This window comes from Gymnogyps californianus, chromosome 2, assembly GCF_018139145.2.
Source record: "Gymnogyps californianus isolate 813 chromosome 2, ASM1813914v2, whole genome shotgun sequence".
NCBI classification, from domain to species: Eukaryota; Metazoa; Chordata; class Aves; order Accipitriformes; family Cathartidae; genus Gymnogyps; species Gymnogyps californianus.
Genome location: NC_059472.1, coordinates 50,715,253 through 50,737,558, shown reverse-complemented (window position 1 = coordinate 50,737,558; position 22,306 = coordinate 50,715,253). Strand labels below are relative to the sequence as shown.

The following is a 22,306-nucleotide window of genomic DNA, read 5'->3' as shown; positions in this document are numbered from 1 at the left end:
AGAATCAGTGCATTTCCTCATAAATCCAGTGCTCAGATATTATCCGGGTAAATCGCTTCACTTCTGCAGTATAAATTCCCCATTTATACCTGCTTTAGGTCTGTGACGTTTCCTAAACACAGCTCTGGCAAACAAGCAGAAGGACTAATCGTTTTATTAAGCTATCACTTACAGTAAAACTCATGTCCACTGGAAATCTTGGGAATAAAGCCAGTCTCAGAGGTAAAAGGATACCTTGTCCATCAATCTATCCACACAACCTTTTGAACAGATTTATCCTTTCACATTAGGTTAAGGGTATGAGGAGGGGCTTCCCTTAGCTTTTGCTGACCCAGGACAGAGAACGGCATGCCATAGCTGAAATGCACACACGCACACAGAGAGCCGTGTCTCTTCTTCCAACAGGCAAGATGATCTGCCTCTCCTCTTGATTTTTCTAAACGCTGTGGTAATTCCCCAAGGAATACTCCGTTCTCATTGGGAAGTTCGGATGTCTTCCATAATCTATTTAACCAGCTATTTAGGTATCACTGAGAAACCTGTTACTTTAGAAAAGGTAAGAGGATTCCAGCGCTTGATACTAGCAGCCAGCTCTCAGAAGCCACCTGGGGCTGCCTGTGGCCATAAGACCCCTCCATTCCCCCGCACCGACCTGAAGGGACAATCGATGCATAAAGTCTTCGTCACATTTGCTGTTGCTCTGTTTACTGTTCCTTTATTTACATTCCTAGAAATTCAACATCTTTGCATGTTTTGCAAGCTGTCATGACATAAGACGCTAGTAATATGCTATGTTTTGCTTGCTAACATATTTTTGACATATTTTAGCTTTTGATTATAAGATTGCATCTTTCCCAGCTACCATCTGTCTCAACTCAGTGGCACTCTGGCATTTACAAAAACAGTAGGGTGTAATATTTCTTATATACTTGAACTCTACTAGAAACATGTTATTTGCAGTCTTAACCAATATGTCACACTTTCACACATGAAGGCTGAAATGTCTTATATCCTTTAAGGTATCTGTCAAAAATAAAGAACATATCACATTCAATTTGGCTGAGATGAGTAATATATTAATGAGAATAAGAATGGGAACAGTTTCTGACTTATAAATAGAACTGGCATTTTACAAGCCTTGTGTACTTGTGCCTGTATTTATCCTTTTGTCAGCACAAATGAGATATTAATACAAAACGCAGGAATTTCTTTTTTGTATTTGGCAGAATATGCACAATATTCTCAGAGCTGGAGTTTTAAACATGACACATTTTTTCTTGGAGTATCTGGTAACCAGACACTTTCTGACTTTACTTCTTCCCTCTCCGTCCTCCATCTGTGGAGAGTCAAAATGTGACATTCAGCAAACTGGAAATCACACTTTATATCTACCCTGACAGCACTAGGCAAGCAGCTCCAGCCATTTGGACTGTTGTGATGTGCAGATCTTTAACTGCAGTATTTCAGCAACATGGGCTTCCATGGGATAAAACCAGCAATTCCAGCAATAGGATAAGATACTAAAATAGCTGGAGAATGGTTTTTTGGTCCTCTTTCGTAGGTGAGCTGGAGTAGTGGGGGATACTGGTAGGCAAGGAGAGTTTTTATCCCCTTCCTCCTTCTTCTTGAAATTGCAGGCAGTCAGCAGCCAATTCAGACCTGAGCAAACCTGCGAGGTCTTGTGACAGCTCCCCCAGGGCCACGGTGCTAGTGAGCATCATCCCGCGGTGTGCACCACCTCCAATTCTGCTACCCATGTCAGAAGAGAGGGTGAGGGATGTGAGGTTAACAGTGCTACTGGCAGAGCTGTGGTGGCTCCCGGTTGTCAGTACTAGACCCAACTCATTAAATAATATCGCATTGAAATACACCGCTAATTATACACAGAAGATGTGCGGTGACTCCTCTGGCAACTAACATGTCAAGTGTACAGGTATGAAATTGTTGAGACTGCCAAATAAAACAAACTAACGAACAAAACCAGAAAACAGTGAATATTACCCTCAAGCACACATTGCTTTGCAGTGGGCCAGCAGATCTGTTTCTACAATAACATTTATTTAAATGCCTAGCTTTGAGAAAAGTGACCTACTCCTACTGAGCAGTGTATAGGTCCTGATACAATGGGATTCCAGATCTTGGTGGTCCTTTAAGTACTCCAGGAGCAGTAATAATAATGCTACTTTCCAAGGAAAAAGACAAGACACAGGCACGCTCACACATAATGGTAAACTGAATTTATTTCCTTTTGGAAAACAATTCCAGTAATCTCCAGGTTCAGACCGCAGAGTAAACATTAATAACAGTAACATACAGGTTAGTTCAACTGATTCAAGAATTTGGCCGTGTGAAATCATTAAGGAAAGTCTTGAACACTCAAAGCTTCAAATGGTATCCAGAAAAAAAAATTTCTTTGACAATCTACATAACAACTATTGCATATATGGTAATGCTATCTGTCATATCGCAAGGCTTACAAATATATATACGGGCCTTATTCAACTGTGGGTTCCTGCTCTGTGAGAAAGAGTCTCTTCATATTTTTTGCAAGAATCTTCAGCAATAAAAAATAGTCTTAGATTCATCCGTTTGTATACCAAAAGAGAGATTTCTAGACTGAAGTTTAAACGAAAGGAAGGCCGAACAGAGCTGTAATGGAACATAGCTATTACCTTCTTCCTCCTCCTTGAAAATGACACTTTTTCTTAAGCTATTTTTTCCCCCTCACACAGTATTATTATTATTTGTATCTTTCTTGAATAGGGCCCAAGTCCACTTGTCTTTATAAGACCATTTTAGTATCAGACAACATAATACATGTGCAACACTTTATATACAGGAAGTCTATCCGGTGCTCAAAAGTTCAAACACATGAACATCCAACAGTTTCGATAATACAAGTTTTATGGTACAATACAATGTTTCTGAATAATATACATTAACAATGAAAGTTTCGTGCAAAGATTAAAATGTGTTCCCTTTTTGTGCCACAAAGAATTCTCTGGAAGAGACGGGCCTTGCACTAACTGCTGTGCTGGGTCATCGTATGATTCTGTAACAAAAATAAAGGAAAAAGCTTAGTCAATCGACAGGCATTTCTGTGTGAAAGAAGGAGGCAAAACCAATTCTCCCAACATATCTTGCAAAATTATGGACTGGAAAAGAGAGTATGTTCCACCCCTCCTTGTTTTAAAGCAGCCAGAAGCAGCGTCGTTATCAAAGAGAGTTTTCCCCAGCTATTTCACACCGGTATTCTTTCCATGTGCCACAAGAAGGGCAATGCACTCTCTCTAGGTAGGTTTGGGCTGACCTCCCCAGTGAAACTGCATACCAGCTCAGCGGTTCCGGTATCTGCTTACATACGACTCATGGTTTATACATTATGCAAATGAGAAGTGCATTTATTTGTCATAAAAGACCTATGCTAATTGGACTGTGCTTCCTAGACTGTGGCACCACTTCAAATGGTTTATTGCATTAAAACCTATTTCCCCCTAAACAGTATGGCACAGTATATTCTGCTAAGAGTCATTCTGTGCCTAGCAGAGAGCTCAAAGACTGATGAGAAAACAGGAGGGGCTGCCACAGCCCTTCCTTCAGTCACCAAAAACCACAGGTATTTTTCCTCAAGTGAATGCAGTGCCTTATGTGAGGTGACACAGCGTGGACTTCAGAGTCTGAAATTCTCCTTTCTCGTATGAGTAATCATCAAATCCAGCAGCAAACACAAGTTTCCACCTCTTTCCTACCACTGCTCTAATCGTGCAGACCACTTTTAGGGATGAGAGAGGCTATTTCAATGCCTGCACTGGCTCAGATGCTTCAGAAGCATCGAGCTAAGAGCAAGGATCCAATCTAATATGTGTTAAGTCTTTTGCAATGTACGCTGGATCCACAGATACCTGGAAAAGGTCTGTGAATGCTAGTTCTCAGACAACAAGGCAGCCACTGATTAGTGATGAATTTTCCCCTTAGTAATCTGGGCCAGATTTGGGCCAGTGACCCAGAGGGCAGGGGTGTCACCTCCTGTAATTTGCTCCCAGCATGTCCAGTCCCTTCACTCTGCTTTATTAAGTTAATCTGTCTTAAAAGCCCTTTGGACTAACGCACTTCAGGATGAACCTGTTCCCAAAAGACAGTCATCATTTTCAACGAAGTGAACATCCACTGAACCATACCCTCCAGAGCCACCCATGAAAAGGCACATGAGAACAGCCTTGGTGAAACAAATGTGAAATACAGCGTGACTGCAGACCAGCCTGATAGTTCTCCCTCCCTTCCTCCTTCTCTCTCCCTAAACTGCGCACGCACACAAACAATAGTTCATGGGACATTTGGCAAGGAAAGGATCTTACAGTAAGACTGAGGAATTTTTAATGTAGTGCCATTCTCAAGATTAAAGGAAAATGACCCAGTGACACTCAAAGATGCAATTTCCAGATGTGAATACAAAATGATTTAATGCTGATGGCAGGAATTCCAGACTGTCCAAGGCCAGAGAGTGTTAAAAAAATACACTCTACCACTGGATTTCATCTAGCTTCTTATCCTTCCCATAAAATAATTTCAAAATGCTGTAAAGCAGTAACAATAGCTGCAGACGAAAATGTTGGCTGGTCACAGGTAATGGGCTCTGACTTTAAACCACAAAAGCAAGGAAATTAAGAGTTAAGCCTGACAGTCAGCCCTTTTGTCATCCTGTTGTGTCCATTTATTGCAGCACTTACAGCACAACACCACAGGCTTATTGGAGGCCCTGCAGTACCTAGAAACAACAGGACAAGTTAAATATGGGGTGGCAGCCTGAATTCTGATTTTTTCACTGCTTCTGAGTAGGTGAAGTCATATACCAGTTGTTACATTGCAGAGAGATATTTGGGGGGGGTTGTTTCTAATCTACTGAGAGCAAGCATGTTAGTCACGCCCATTTTTTATTTCTTTTCACTAAGTGAAAAATGCATTATCAGTTTGAGGCTGGATGAACAGTTGCATATGAAGCAGTCAAAAGGTGTTTTACTAAGTGTAGCTGTAACTCTGGCTGCAATGACATTTCTGATTAAAAAAGGCCCAAATATGAAGGAGACAAAATAAAACACGGCATAAGGACTGACTTGCCCCTGCTCTCCGTGTCCCTGACTCCTGCGTCCTGGTGCAAAATGAGATTCTCTAGAGATAATGAAGAGATAACAGAAAAAACCAAGTGTTGCAGAGAAAAATAGACAGGGCAGGACACGAACATGAGGAAATGCTTTGAGCAGTTTAGCCCTTAAAAAGGCAACTATCCTTACTGTAAACAGTCAAAACAAAACATGGTTTCCAAAGTAATTAAGGCTCCCCAAACATGAGGGACTAGGGAGAAATACCTGTTTGGCTAAGTGGCAAAAAAATACAAAGTGGAAGCACTTCAGAAGCATAACACTGACAAGACAAGCAGGCGAAGGATGGGAGGAGAGAGATAAGAAAAGGAGGAAAATTCTGTAATCCCACAGAGAGCCATATTCCACTCCACCAAAAGCCATCTATTGGAGACCCCACGTCTAAGTGACTGAAAATTGCAAACATTAATCCCAGTTATGAACTGTTGTTGTTTTTATGAGGGGTGTTGTGTTTAAAAATTTAGGGCAAAAATTCTCCTCCATTATCCACACAGCAGATCTCGACTCTGATAGTCTCTTTGCCTTGTGTGCAGCGAGCTCCCCGCCTCCCCGGCAGTGGGAGTTCAGGCAGGCGGGGAAAGCAGAATTTGGAGCTCCCGCCGGCAGGGACACGGCAGGGACACGGCAGGGACACGGGAGTGCGGTACACCCAGGGAGAGCACAATATTACAGTCGAGATCCCCTGTGCAGCTCGGAGAGCACGCTGCCCTTCACTAAAGACACACTACACGAGCTTGAAACACGCCTCCTCCAGAAACTTCAAACTAGTTTGCCTGAGTTCGGAGCAATTAGGACTTCCACTTGCCAAAGAGAAGTCATTTAACTAAGTACAGGAGATATCATATGCTTCCCTTCTTTGCCTCCCCCAAATTTGATTGCACATAAACACATCTGTTTAATTATGAGGTAGTCTCCCTATGAAGCAAAAATTTCAATTTCCTACTTAGCCATGGAAAGGGAAAAATATTTTTTCTTAACATAATCTTTCCTGGACTTCAGCAATAGCTATGTTAACATTTCCAAGAGCTGTGATTTCATGAGGAGAAACTAGTTTGCAAACACAAATGCAAGCTTTGCATGCACAAAATGGAGGAACAGCGAAGCAGGAGGTGTGTGTGTCACTGCATTTGTTACCGCATTAGACACAAACCAAGCCAGGAAAACTCCTACATCCCCAATTTCTCTGTCTCAGTATTATCTGGAAAGCAAGTATATTACCTGGGAAAACCTGAATTCAATATATTTCACAAGCAAAATAAACTCTTAAAATGCATTTGCCCTGTTCCTAGAGATAATTATTTCTGTTAGCAGAATCCAGAATCCCAACTGTTACTTGAACTGCTATAAAATTATATGCCATGACTTTTCTGGATGAAAATGCTTTGAGATATCCCTGTTGTTAGTGTTAAGGAGTTAAAAACATGCCAAGATTTCACAATAATACTGGGTGGAAGAATCTCCTCAGCAAAAAAATATAAAAAGGTTTCTTTGCAGAAATGCTCGAGACAAAAGAGGTAGTAATACTTTTTGTTGTCTGGTTAATGTCTTTGTGTTTCAGATAGAACGTGAGAAGTATTAGCTAGCAAAAAGTTCCCACCCACAGCATCAAAATTAACGATGAAAAAAATATCCACAGATAGCCATAGACTCACTAGCCCATTAGAATCTTTAATGTGAACTGCGGTTGCATTCAATTTAAATGGGACTTCTGTTTTTTATGACTAGATGAAACAAGACACGGTTGTACCTGACAAACAGTGCAAAGAGGGTACACGTGAAGAAATATAAAGATGAAATGTAGACGCATTATTTCAACAGATGGTAACAGTACCACAGCAGCATGTTATTTTTTCCTTAGTTCAAGAACACAAACATGAGTAATCAATCATCACTGATTAAGTAATTATGGTACCCTACATGCTATCACTTATCTGGAACCCTTTATCTGTGTACATTACAGATCATCTTGTATTTTTTTGCATTAAAAAAAAAAATGCACCCCACTGCACTGCAATACAGTTCCAGGTTGTAAAACAGAACTCTACATTACTATCAACCTTTAAGCGCTACAATTTTTTTTTAACAAAAGCAATTGGTTTCCAACAGGCTGGATAATAAGTCTTTTGACCTGCATTCTTCTCTGACCCATTAAGGTCACCCCTGTGCTCGGGCATATAGCTGACTTAGGAAATGCCTGCAAGTCCTGCATTTCATCTCCTGCCCACTCAAAATAAAGCTTTCTTTAAATGTGTCTGTACGGGTCCCTGAAGACCAGGGAGGCATCCCTGCAGTGGGCAATGGAGGGACAGAAGCTTCTGCCTTTATTAATGAATGCAGACCATTATGAGTCTGGCTGGCTCCTGCACTGTTCCCAGAAGCATATACTGTACGTGACTTAAAATGCTAGAATATTGACACAAAGCGAGCTGGGCACCCCTAAGGAAAATTACTCCTTGGATATAATGTAGGCTCGTAACAGCTATTAGAGTACAAAATAAAACCCTCCGGGATCAAACTGACATATACCGCATTCTACCTACTCCTCAAACATTAGAAGAATTTCTTTGTGAAGGCATTCTCAAGGACAGCATTAAACTGACTTTTGTAGCAATCTGCAACAGCTTTTTGGCTTACAGCTTTTAGTACTAAATCTCTAGTTTGAATCAATATAAGTACTATATCTTCCACATTAATCAATACATTTGGTTCAATACACGTTCTATTAAATTATACTTTCTAATCAAGATTTTCTGCTTCTCTTCCCTTCTTTTTATTCCAACTTCTTACCCTGCACCATACTTTTCAAACTGTCTGCAGCTAACAAGAGGATGTTGGATTTTCCAGAACCAAAGGGGAAGAAAGAAAGGCTTGTGGAAAAGGCAAGCCTAGTAAAACCTTAAGTGCAGTGGTAATGACAAAACAAAACTGCAGTTTCACAGTGTCAACGTGGTTTCCAGAACTATAGTCTGATGCTTTGTTACTTAACTGCTTGTCATGATATAAGACCTCTCATGCAGAAAGCTCTGCATTGGACACTGCTGAAGTACTATATCATGTGCAAAGGTGTGGGGAGGAGGGAAGAGGAGTGTTAAGTGGTAACACCAAAAACAAATAAATGAAACTTACTCAGACATAACTATAAGAAAAATCTCAGAAAAGGTTTATTTTTATACCCTTTCTTCAAACTTGTGCTGCTTCAGTACTGCAGCACAGAGTTTCTTGACAAAGCCCCACTATATTGTGGCAGGGTTCTTTCCTGGTAAACTGTAATATGATTATGCCCAAGACTAAATTGATGAGATATTTAGATTTGTGAGATACTAAGATTAAATACATACTATAAATTAAGATGTAAAAAGATATTATTTAGTCCAGGTCTTTGGGGATATTTGAAACATTTGGATAGAAGATGTCTCCAGCAATCTGAGTGATGTACACAGTTACAGTAAATGACTTTTCCACACCTGTGTTAGGTTTGGTGGAATGTGGTTATTCTTCATAAGCAGAGAATATGAAATGTAATGTCACAATGATAAACATGTATATCACAGGCATCTGCCGCTGTCTTACAGATCAGAAACACTGCACTGATGTCTCTCGCTTAGTTTCTCTTTTTCTTGTCTCCATATAATCACTGTGAACCTGCAGAGAAACTGTTGCATTTTCTTTTGACATTTAACATAATCTTACTCAGTTCACAATAGCATCGTAGAATACTTTCTAGATGACACTGTGTCACCATTAAAGAAAAAGGTGAAACAGCATAATAAAAGAGAAGAACAAGAATTCATAGAATTTAAAGACAGAAAAGACCCATTAGGGCGTTTTCTCCACCCATCTTGCCAGTGTTGGATTATTGCCTATAGTGTAATTTCAAGTGTTTTGCCCAGTCCAATTTTAATTAGAGCTTCCAATGCTCCTCTTGGGAGACTATTTCACAGCTTCACAGACCTCAGGGTTAGGATTTTTTTTCCTGATGTTCATCCCAGGAGAAGAAGAGGCTCAGCCAGCCCCAAATCACACATGAAACCAAATCTGCATAGTGAGGAGCTGGTTTCAGTAGAATATCTGGGCCATTTCAAAGCATCTGAAAGCAGTAAACTTACTTTCAATGCCCCAAAACATTAAGGCCCTGGCTCCACTGCTGCTGCAAGCAATTAAGAAGATTCTGTTCCACAGGCTTCTCAGGCTCAGTTGCTATACAGGTAAAAATGTAGTATAGGTGGGATTTGTGTTCCCACAGTGAGGGTAACCACTTCCAGAGTCCACCTCCATCAAATGAATTAACTGAAGGTTAGGGACATATCTAGGTCCGTTCTACGCTATAATCCTTAATTGTACTGACAGAGGATCTATGAACACTCAGATTGTAAACATTTCCATATTTTTCACATATGTGAAATACAAAAAGAGCAACTTCAGTTGAAGCTCATCAACAGATGATGTGACCATAGATTATTTTCCCTCCCAGGCCCCTCCCTTCCTTTCTGTCCTGGTTTCGTCTGGGATAGAGTTAATTTTCCTCCCAGTAGCTGGTATAGTGCTGTGTTTTGGATTTAAGATGACAATAATGTTGGTAATACACTGATGTTTTAGTTGTTGCTAAGCAGTGGTCAAGGACTCTCCAGCTTCTCATACTGGCCTGCCAGCGAGTAGGCTGGGGGGCACAAGAAGTTGGGAGGAGACACAGCCAGGACAGCTGACCCAACCTGGCCAAAGGGATATTCCATACCATATGACATCATGGTCAGCATATAAACTAGGGGGAAAGCTGGCCAGGGCCACTGCTTGGGAACTGGCTGGGCATTGGTTGGCGGGTGGTGAGCAACTGCATTGTGCATCACTTGTTTTGTATATTCTAATTCTTTTATCATCATTATTATTATTATTACTATTACTTCCCCTCCCTTTTCTGTCCTATTAAACTGTCTTTATCTCAACCCACGAATTTTACTTTTTTTTTTTCTGATTTTCTCCCCCATCCCACTGCGGGGTGGGGGGAGTGAGCGAACGGCTGTGTGGTGTTTAGCTGCCTGCTGGGTTAAACCAGGAGACTTTCATAAAACAGAAGCTACAAGAAATTAACTTTAATTGTTATATCTGAAATCTTGGAACTAACAAATGTTTCTGATGTGTTTCATCCCAGGAATTACAATGTTTCTGACACAAAAATGAATATATATTCAGATTTCAATGGTCACACTTATCCTGAGTGAAGGAGGGAGCTGGAAAGGAGATGACTAATAGTTTTTCATAGGTGAAAAGTAGGAAGCCAAATGGAGACTTCGGCGTTCTGGACAGAACAGAAAAAATTCCAGGCAAGGTGTCCCTGCCACCAGCACCTCCAGTACTGCAGTGCAGCTGGCTGAGCAGGTGGAGTACCAATGAATTTTTAAATGCACTAAAGTAGGCATGGAGTTTCATCCAGGGCAAGTTTGATCACCAGCATAGACCTAACAAAATACAGTCTCTGAAACTTGAGATTCCCAAGGAAATAAGGATTTGATCTGAACTAAAACAGAGCTATTTCCACAACAAAGAAAGGGCCAAAGCCCAAGAGAATCTATGTTCCCATAAATACCACTTATGTGTGGTGAGCTGATGTTTACCAGCCTTTGAGAATCAGGTCTGTTCTCAGACATGATGGCCAATTAAATGGTCATTTTAGGTCATGACTGACCACTGTTGACAATGATAATTTAGGAAAGTCTACATTGAATTGCAGTTATTCATATAAATTAGTTCACCTAAGCTATGTGATTTGATATTATATTAATGTCTCTGAAATGGTATGACTGCTAATCGTACTCTGTATCATATTTTTGTGAAACTCTCAATATTCTGGTTCTTCTACTCAAGCATTTCCAGCTGGGCCAGAGAAAACCTACCCATAAAAAAATCTCAAATTGGATAGCATGTTCTCAGGGATGCAAACTTAAAATTAAACCCAAACCCAAACCAAACCAAAACCCCTGCTATCTATTTTTCTTCAGACTTCCAGTCAGTCACTAGTAAAATGTCAATGATTCCTTTTGGATTCATTATTATATGTGAGTACATATATCATAGAGTTGTTGTATGGAAAAGAATGACATATGTTCCTAGGTACAGCAAATAAGACCTTCATCATTGTCACCAGAAGAGAACAGACACAAACACAGCTGTCTGTTCACCATCCTTGCACCTTCGTCATTATGAGCATTGGCAGAGGGCTCCTCGTTAAGCCTCTGACATAAATCAGAGTAGCTCCAAGGCTGTTTTAACCTATGGTGCCAGGCAATAGCCTTCCATAAGCCTCCCTTACCCTGTTTGGTGTTTATTGAAATGCAATGGAACTTACAACAACCTCTTCCATTTCAGGCAAGGTGTGCCTGGCTGCACGGGCATGGTGCATGTATTACCCCCATAAACGGTAAGATGATGGTGATGGGGAGAGAGGCCAATGGTTAGGACATGTTCACAGCAATTCATTGAAACTGGGAAACCTTCCTGTTCTCTTATGCTGCAAAGAGGCTGTACTGCTAATCAGGATCCAGGCCTAAGTCTTGTTTGTAGAAAAACAAGGCTTTTGTGATACTGCAAATGTTTGAAATTAATACACAAGGATCCTTCCCCAATAAGAAAATTGTACGTTAAGTGGGAATAACAGCTTAAACCAAAAAGGCAAAAGGAGGCACTTCTGAGAAATATATCAAAAGTCTTATTACTTTACAATATGGTTATGATTACCCTGGTATAAATTAAGAGAAACTCCTCTGAAATCAAGGGATTTTCAAGACAGGGACAAGTAAGAATAGAGCCAGGCCTGTAGGGTTTAGAACAAAAGTGAACATTGCTCATGTACTGATTGATTCTTGCACACCCTCTGCAGAGGCCACAGCCAGAAATCTCTTCACCCTGTCAGACACAGCTAGGCAAAGAGCAAGCAGAACCCAAAGCTGAACAAATCCAGATTTATCTGCAGCTATTGTACAACGGAGTAACAGGGGACAACAAGCTTTGATAGGCAATACTGCCTAATAAGATATTCAGGGATTAAGTCAGTGTTTTACAGACACATGTGTTCATGGGCTAGTTGTTGCTCTGCTTTCATTTTTTTTCTTTGTTATGTTTAATTTATCATGCTGGTGCTTTCTAAACTACAACATCTGTAAACAAGTTTAAGTTTGACCTCCCTCCCATTTTACATCCACAAGCAGCACTCCTACTTCGTGCTCTAATTTTAGATACCTTAAAGACAAATAAATCTGTGTGGGGGAGAGAGAGGTAACAAACCTAAACAACAAAAACAAAACCCTTGTCTGACAATACGTGTTCATCTTACGTGAATACAAATTTGCCTAGCTGGGAGTGAGGAACTGGCTCCTGGAACTGGAGCTATGCTATGTACAGATTCCTTTATAGGTCAAACTCAATTAAACAAACTACTACTAAATATTTAACAGCTCAGTGCAGTAATTAGTGACAAATAATGGAAACTTAAATTGATAATTGCACAGAAATGTCCTGTTGGAAACATTACATGTTTCCTGCTCCTCTTGTTTCTCTCATACTCACCGAATCCTGATAGGTCTTTTCAGGGATTAAACTGACAAATGAATCTGGATTTTACACACATCTGTTTGGTCTGCAATGAAGTTTTCTATGAGTTGTGAGAAAGAATCTTCCAAGTGGAACTTCTTCTTCTCAAATTTCCATTCTGGGCTCTCTGATTTAAAGCAGAGTAACTGCTAGATCATGAATTGATTTCAAATCTTAAACTAACTGGCAGGTCCAGAATTTAAGCTCCTGTCCATAGGATTCAAAAGGTCACCCAATTAAAATGGGCAAGCACAGAGAGCTGTGATTTATATGCAAAGGGCAACCTTTAAAACAATGATCCTTCCCAGTTTTCCACAGGTGCATGTACAAGAATTCCTTTGAACAAAATTACAAGTGAAATTACAAGTTTCTTGATACAGCCTGCAAGAAAAGCGCTGTAACTTGTCTGCACTATTATACGGACAGACGCATCCCACATTTGTATTGATCGCCGAGTTCACCTCCCTACCTTGTGACATAACACTGGGTATTGTGCTTGCCAGGTGACAAAGGGACAGCCTGGAATCTGGATTCCCCACACATTGCCAGCCGGTGCATGGGGCCTTGTACAACAGCACTCAGCACACTGGAGGATATGGATCAGCCTGAGATTAACTCAAAGCGACTAACACTGTTTTCAGTCAGCTGAAAGCAAACCCTGAACCAGCCCAGTTTTAAAATCACCAAAACTGGCTTTTGTACATGGAAATCCTATTTGGTAGTTATCCAGCCAATAAGCGTACATACACCCAATTAAGAGAACGCGTAAGTGGACTTGTGCATATTTTGGATCCCGAAATCAGGAACACAAGGGAAAATACGTCCCCTCGTCCATGGCGTGTCAATTTTAAAATGTGTAGGAAAGAAAAGGAAAAACTATGGAATTCTGCTAGCTCTCCTCCTATTCTAAATGCCCCAAACTCTGTTGCACACTGGTGCATCTTTTTCCTTCAAGACAGTTTGCAAGGAAAGCCAGATTGAGCAGATTTGATGGTAACGGCCAAAGATTTCTGAGCTGATAAGCAAAGGCCCCCACGGCTTTTGCTCTCTGACTTCCCTCACAACTGGTTACTGTGCCAGCCCATCTTGGACATCTTATAGTCCTTATTCCTACAGTTCTTCAAACAAGGAACAGTGGGAACTGGGACAGTGCTTATGTGGCAGGCTTGGTGTGTGTGTGAATTACAAATCTACTTGTTGGAAAAGAAAATAAGGACAATTTTTATCCCTTCATAGCTGGTAAATAGTTAGATAGCTAAGAACCCTATGCTGAAACATTTTGTTCTTAGAGCAACCTCATCTGAGTTCCCCCCTTTTCAGTCCAAAAAACTCCATGTTGTAAATGTGACTTTTAGAGAGACCAGAATGTTATTTTGCCCTTTATAACAAAGTCACTACTTCTCTAAATTTTGTAAGGACACACACTGTAAATCAATAAATCTGGAGCATTTACTGACATGTGGTACCAGGACAATAAAATTTTATGTTTGTCATTGTGGTTGTTGGTTGTAAAATGCAAAAGTCTGGATTCTCCATTGTCTTCTGTTTTGTTGTCACTTGCATTTGTGTAAAAGAAGTGTGAAATGTGACCACAGCTAAATGGGAGGAATTTTACTCTCACTTTCTCCTGTTTTCAGAACCTATAAAAGGGGGAAGACAGTGAAGTCCAACACCTATGTTTTAATACTTCCCCCCCTGCAACAAGAACTATTACACAAAGAAGCATCTTTTTATGCCTTTTTCCTTCCTCCCCATGAGGGAAGAAGTATCCTCCTACTAAATGTCATTCTTTGAGGTTGGTCATTCTGTTTCCTGTCACACAGCTGGCCAGTGACACGTTGCAAGTCAGACATGTCATTAGATCCTGCCTTGACCCTGCACTGACAGTCGAAGAAATGCCCCCCCTCACCTCTGGGTTTGGCTTGTGATACTGTGGTACTCCTGTCTCCTAGGCTATCTCCTGCTAGGGGATCCAGCCTCATGCAGCTGCTGCTTTCACCCCTGGTTGCCCATGAGGACTGTTTTTTAGTGTGGCAATCTTCTGATCGAGTGAAAAGCATCACATTTAGGAGGAAAATAACTGGAGACAACACTTACACTCATTTGCTGTCTATGTTTAGTGCCAAGGTGTCTGAAATACAGAACTTTAATTCCTTTACAAAAAGATGTGCTGTAGCTATGGTGAGGCTAATCTATAACCCTCGCAGTCTTATATAATTTGCTACTCCAAGTTAATTTTAATTCATTACAATAAACCCCACCTAATTAAAATAACTCTTTAAAGTGAAGTATTAGCTTGATCCCAGAAAAAAAAAGCAGAATCTTTGCTATCGGAGGGCGATTCATCATACCACAGTGCACACTTACATGAATTCAAAGGTAAGCTATAAACAAGTACCCACAGCAATAGTGCCATGCATAAAGGGGCAGGCAACAGGAGGCCTCCCTTCTAATCAGCCCTCAAAGGAACCTGCCACACAGAAGTGGCACTTATTCTAATTTAAAGCTCTCACAGTTACTTTACCTTGGCAAAATTTATAAACTAATAACTTTAGTAAACAGACTGGCACTCCAAACAGAAAAACAAACCCAACACAACGGTTCAGGCCCGCAGAGAAAGCAGCTTTCCCAGAAAGGTATTGTCTTCAACAATGAGATAAAACATTTGTTTGGGGGCTACTCTTATGGTCCCCAATGTTCAGTAACAGTTGCACCGTCCCATTAGATCTGTACTGTCAATTCTCTGTGGTCTATAGTCTATTGTCCCTGCAAATCTTTTCAGCATCTTGAGGCATTTTACACACCTGTATATTTGTGTTCTGGTCAGCTCAACCAAGGAAATACTTCTGGATTTGAAAGAGCCTACTCTGGGGCTATGGCTTCCCTTAAAATGTCATTAAATTGTCAGGGCAATCTGCTTTCAAAATGTCAGTTTAAAAACATATGTAATATTTGCAATTAAAGCTCACATTGTTTTTCATTTCTATTATTTTTGCTTCTCAGTAACTGTTAAAAATTACAAAAATTATACTGTTCTCCATTTACATACGTGAAGAAAAAAAAGAAAACACAGAAAGCAATAATAAGGGCTAAGCAGAAAATCTCTGTAATACGTGCAGCACAATATTAGAATTTTTTTTGTTATATCCTAAAACACACCACTTTTTGTAGAAAGTTCCTTTTCAAATCAAAGCAATACTACAGTAAAACAACTGCAGGCAAAATTTCTAAGACACAATGCAGTTTGTGTCAGAACACTCATCACTTCAGGCTGACCTGTCAAACTATCTTGGGGAACACGGTAAAAAGGCAAATCTGCAAGTTGGTAAGAAACTTTTGAATGATAAAAGTATGCGTTGCTCACGAACTACAGAACGCTGTGCAGTGTTAACTGAGCTGTAGTGATGCTTACAGCAGATGTCCGTCCCTTCCTACTGCTTATAGGCGCACGTGCTCGGGCTGTGCTCCTAAGACCACTGAGAAGGAGCCCACATTTTGAAGCTTTAACAGAAGAAACCAAATAAATAAAAAATTTGTGCTCAGAGGAGTGATGTGGAATAGAGATCAGAATTTAGTACTATACACAGATACCTGCTATCAATCAGCAATAGAGCTATGTCGTAAATTCGATACGGGTGAAGTCAGCAAGACAACATTTTTGGACCTTGATAGGCAATTTCTGGCACCTACGTTTTCAGGAGATTCTCAACACCTTGCAGAATCTGACCCCCGCACCCAACCCACTTCCTTAGGGGACCCAGTATGATCTCAAGGTACCTCTTTTTAGGCATTAGGGATTAAGATTTTGGCCACAGGGCTTTTCCAGAAACTAACGCAATTGTCAAGACAGTCTACAGAACTCACCAGAGAATCATTTCTAAGGGTTTTTGAAATCACCGCTTTTCATAGATATATTTCTCTATTAATTTCTGCACAACAGTCTGACATCTGCAGAGACTTAGCATTCTCTGCTAAATTGTGTACATTTTCAGACTAATTCCTATACAATCACTGTATATTTTTGTAAATCCATGTGGCCTAAACATTCAAATCTTGGGACACTATAGTCCTCAGTGCACGTTAAAGCATTCATAAGGCTGCCCGAACTTATGCCAGCTCCTAATAGCCCCCAGAGGATTGTTATATCAATTAAAAATCCCTGGAATTCATCGGAGTCTGAGACATGCCTGTGAGGACCAAAAGGGAGTGATACAGAACCAGCTAGCAAAATAAACAGGAATTGCTGCATACTGAGGGAATCCTTGGCTGTCTGACTAAGGTACCTTTTATACTGGCAGGGGATGCAAATTGGAGCCCCAGGATCTGCACTTTCATTTTCAAAGCACTTTGCAAACATCAACCACTTCACCTTCACACCATTGCTGCGAGGGAAGTAAGTATGTACAGTTCCAGCATCCTCTGTTTTCTGGAAGTGCAAAGAAGCACAGGGCATTTTCACAGGCACAGTCTGTGTTCATGCACAAAAGGGGGCTTTTGACAACCTCCGCCTTCGTGGGCAAATGAGTTTCCCAAGGCCACAGAGGGAACTGGTGGCAGAACAGGGATTACTGGAGAGATCCTGCTATCCAGCCTGGTGCTAAGTCCACCCTGCCTCCCCTGCAACACACCGAAGCAACTTGCTGAATTCCAGCTGTACGTTGCTTTGCTATAAAGGACAGATTACTGCATGTCATCCTCTATAATCTCTCCTGGAAGAGGGATTCTACACGCTTCCCGGGGACCCTCCCTTTGCTTCCCCCCACAAATGGTGGCAAGGTTAGAGACAAGTTGTTTTCTCAAGGCTGAGATTAAAAATGGCTCTGTGTTTTGCTAAGCATTCCTCTGAAGCATGGGCAGTGCGTGCGTGTGTGTCTGAAAACGACCCCAATGAAAGGAAGGAATGAGAGATGCTAAACAATGCTGCACAAAGTTGCAGACTGTTCGGCTACAGGCCAGAAAATGAATCCAATTTTTCATTCTGTCATTATAAATATTTCAGTGCAAATGGTACTGATTTTCTGCAACTGTGGTTAAGCAAAGGGCCTCCGAGTGAATATTTAAGGGAGGAAAAAAAAAAAAAAGGAAAAGAAGAAGAAGAGGGAAGGGAAAAAAAGAAAAAGAAGAGGGAGGGGGGAAATTAAGGTTAGCAACCAATTAATTTCAAACTTTCAGTGTAAAAGATTCTGGGAAAAATTCTACAGTGATGCAGCGTGTGACTCAAAGAAGGAGGAAAAAAAACATTTACTCTGCTCTTCTTCTGACAGTTTCTCATAAAATATCTGCAGTCCATCTATCTTTTAGTACTCCAGGCTCCTCTGGAGAGCAGAAAATAGTAGTTTAAAGCTCACTTCAGTGCCAGTCTGCGGGAGATTGCTTTCCACAGGACCCCTGCTGATGGAGGCCTAGGGGAAGAGGCCCAGGAGTTATTCAATCAGTCCAAGGCTCTGGGGCGGCCGGGGCTCCTTTGAGGGCTGATTATAAAGCTGCCCTCCTGTTGCCTGCCTCCGAACAGAACGAAATGAGCAGCCTCTTGCTGAGCAGATTCTGCAAGAAGGAATTTCACCTGTCATGGAGTTTGTCAGAATTTCAGGATTTATCTTGGTGCAAAATTAATAAAATACCAACTAGGATTTCAGCCTGACTACTCAGCTGTGTCATCTCAAAGTGATCTTTCACGTAAGAAAACCTGGACACAGAGCTACTGAAGTCATTCTTGCCCTACTTTTGCTCGGGAGCTTCGGCAGGATGCTATGACTGAATAATAAAATGATTAGAGGTGGATTTCCTGACAATTACACCCAACATCAAGCACTGGGTGGGTGCTACTGTCCTAACGTGTGACCTTTCACCTTACTTCTGTGGTTCCTAAATCTCCCTGGAATAAGCTAGGAATCTGAAATAGAAAAAGATCATTTCTGCAGTTTATAACCTAGCAGGTCCCTTATGGCAGAACATCTGTTAAGTTCATACACTGGTATTCCAGGTCTGGATTTGATTTATAAGTTTTAAAGGAATACAAACAACAGACTACACAAGATTACATTCAGTGAAACACTGCAAATTAATATTGCTGTGACAGTCAAGTACATGGTCTTTTAACCATATTCTGAGTCTAATATTGTGGTAAGGTGCCAGGTTGATAAAGCATCATCTCAAACCTCTGTGAACTGAGTTCAGTTCTTTTGAAGCTAGACAGTCTCACCGGTCTTCTGACAGTGCCTTACAGCAATAATAATAATAAAAAATCTTCGTACACTACCTATTCAAGTAAGATTGTGCTAGCTTATAGCACTTGGTCACATGAATTTCAAGTCTCAGGTAGCATAGAAGCAATTAACTTGCAGCCTGCAAGAGAGCTTTTCAGCTAAAAGAGGAGATCAACTTGTAGAAAATAAAATAGTTGTCAGCTAAGCCAGCTGATGGGTAAATAAATATTATTCAGTTTACAATGTCGTTGGTTCAGATCTTGACATGGAGAAACAGAGATCCACTGTACCAAGAAACAGCAAAATATGCCCAGATTAGGAACAAAGATGCATTTGCCATCAATAGCTCTTACCCTACATTGTGGCAATTTCTATACGCTGTTGAAAGCTGTTTGCTCTTTGAAGTAACAAATCTACCTTTCTGTCTATTTGCTCGTCAGCATTTTCTAACAAGAGCTTAAAACAAATGGTAACATATCCCTTTCCTACCTCCTCACCCTTTAAATGACAATTCAACATTAATACACATCGTAAAGCCACCTTTACCAGGCAGTAGTAGTCTGACAGTTTTAACACCAAGAGATCTCACAGTAAAGAGAGAGACAGAAAGCACGCAAGTGAATGCACAGATGGTGGGAGGGGACACAGGGTGCTCTCAGCAGGCTACAGTAGAGATGCATTAACTCCACAGAGGGATAAGGGCTTCCCACCAGTACAGTCATGAATTATAACTGAGCATGGGAGAGAGTTCTTAGTGCCTGTCTCACAGCAAATATACTGTTCCATTTTCCTGCACAATCACCTTTCACCTTTACAAATGCAAAGCAAAGCAAAATGCACTACTAATATTTAACAATATCACAGGTTCTTTATATTACATAGCACACATCTACACACACGAAGCATGGGGGGGAAGCAGAGTATTCACTGACACAGAGTATCCCCAAGCAGATTTACACACCCATGATCAGTGCCTGTGTCTAGCAATTCTGCTGCAAAATGACACTATGACAATACAGATAAACAACTAAAGCTGCATGTAGAAATCTGTGTAACTCAGCAGTACTGGTTCACAAGAACTGAATCATCTCTTTCTCTCTTCTCTTGTTAACAGGGTGGAGGACACTCAATTTCAGCTTTGAACACAAAGGAAGCTCAACTTAAAAAAAAAAAAATCATGAGAGCCTGCAAAAATCCACTCTTTTTCCATCCAAAACTATATTTCAGCCTCAGTTTGATCAAAGCATGGTGCACCTGACCCCAATAACAGGTAGAAAAGCTAAACCTAAAAGCTGTTCCTCCTGGTTGGGGTTTTGTAATGAACAGCTCCAGTTGTGTAGCCATCTGCATCTGAGTCTTTTTGACTAATGTTTGGAATGGCGCAATCTAATGATGCCCCCCCCCCCAAAAAAAAGGAGAAAGAAAAAAAAGGAAAAAAAAAAAGAAAAAGAAGGAAAGTCACCACTTTTGAGCCAAGATTGCTGTTTACTGGAGTTTCCTGGATGTGTCTCTTTATGAATCACTGACCACACCTTGTTTTCACAAACTATCTGCACCTCCTCCCTAGGGGAATTCATCCCCTCCCAACTTTCCTCCTACTCAATGAACCTATCAATGGAGAAAACTTGTTATTTCAGGCAGCTGAAAATTTGACCAATTTTAAAGGATTCATTTACCATGCCTTTCACTTTCGTTTAAATCCTCAGTGTTCCGGTTCTAAATGACAGCACCGCAAGCACTGCTTTTAAGCACTATTCATCTTGCCTACCACATCTCAGCCTTTCACACAGAAGGCTGCTCTCTCTCCAACAATGGAGCCTTACTCCTTTATAGCTTGAGGGCAGAGACTGTTACTAGCTGTAGACTTGCTGCAAATATCACAATAAAGGATACAAATGTGAATTTCTCTTAAAATACAGGTTCAGCTCTGGAGGTACCTTGCTTTAGAAAACTCTGTCAAGAGCAAACAATATATCTTTCTCCAAAATGCACAGCAGCCACCCAGTTGAAACAGCTTTTCCAAATGATCTAACGTGTCAATGGAATCAGGATGCTTGTGAATTTTGTACTTTTCTCCACTTTGGGTCTCTAATCGATATTTTAGCTTCCTTCACACTTAATATACTCAATCTTGGTTTGGCAGCATGTCTTGTGGAACATTAAAAAACCGAAGAACAAACATCCCCCCCTCTCTCCAAATCCCTGGAGCTTGAGGAGGTGCAGGGCTACTGAGCTAAGCTCTGTGATGGAAGAAGGTAGGGTTCAGACTACACATCTTAAGAGGTGGCAGGTTTGCTGCTACCGAGCCCCTCTACCTATGCTTTGGTACACCAAAACCATAGAGGGGCGAGGATGCTGGGGTATACAGGGGCCATGGCAACCTTCTGCCAGTGCTGTGGAGGGAAGAGGGGCCAGACCTCGAGCGACAAACTTTCAGTGATAATGTTGTGCCATCACTCATTGGGAAACCGCAGAACCAGTGGAGAGTGGAGCCAGGAATGAGGAGCTTATTCATGGGGATGGAGTGAGGGGGGCCAGCAGCAGGGTGGGGGGAAGGGAGGCAGATTCACAGAACTGGCCATGAAGCTCCTCAGTACACCATAGCTGGATGCTTCATAAAGTCACGCTGATGGCAGTCCCGGAGATGGCCATCTGTTGTCAGCTCTGGGCCAGATGAAAGATAATGTAACGGCAGCTACTGGTAGCTAACAGCAGGGCAGTTGTAGGAAGGAACGCGTCCTAGAATGAAGAAGTGGTGCTTCCTGTTTAGCACAGAAAATCAGTCATCGATATCAACTACATTAGCAAGAAATTAATGGATGGACAATTAAGAGAACTGAACTGATCTACCAGGGAAATTATTCAAATGCAAACAGAGTGCTTATTTCTTCTGCTTACTCCAGGTGTATGAGCCAACTGATTTGACTAATGGCAAGGTGTAGGCTGAAACATTCAGGGCACAGATGATAAAAACTCATTTTCTGCAAAGGGCAGAATTCCATTTCTAATGATTATTTGTGGGTCAGGGAATACATTTACTGCTTCCCTTGCCCTCAATCTACAACAGGACTCCCTGATGTTCACAGAGGTTTCTACAAAGACTGAGGGTAGAAATTGGCCTTTATGTAATAACTGAACTTCCCCTTATTATTACCGTGATTTATTTTTACAACTGCCTTATCATTATTATCAGCATCACTCAGCAGAAAAATGTTTGCCTTCCCAAGCACTATTTGTGTCTTGTTTCTTTCTTTGCCCCATAATCTCCTCTCTACTTCTCTATCTACTCCTTTGCCTTTCATTTCCTTCTTCTTCTGCCCTTCTACGCATTTTCCTTTCTGCAGCGACTTCTGATTTGCTTCC

General features: G+C 41.0%; 1 protein-coding gene across 6 annotated transcripts in view; it reads right to left on the bottom strand.

The window, feature by feature from the left end:
* Positions 1 to 2,214: 2,214 nt before the first annotated feature.
* Positions 2,215 to 22,306, bottom strand: part of ZNF521 (zinc finger protein 521) — a 232,461-nt gene continuing 212,369 nt past the window's right edge. For all 6 annotated transcript variants that reach the window (XM_050891176.1, XM_050891177.1, XM_050891178.1 and 3 more), the window contains one exon: positions 2,215 to 3,052. In XM_050891176.1, coding sequence (XP_050747133.1) covers positions 3,023 to 3,052 — 30 coding nt within the window. In that variant the 3' untranslated portion in view covers positions 2,215 to 3,022. The remainder of the gene's footprint in view (positions 3,053 to 22,306) is intronic.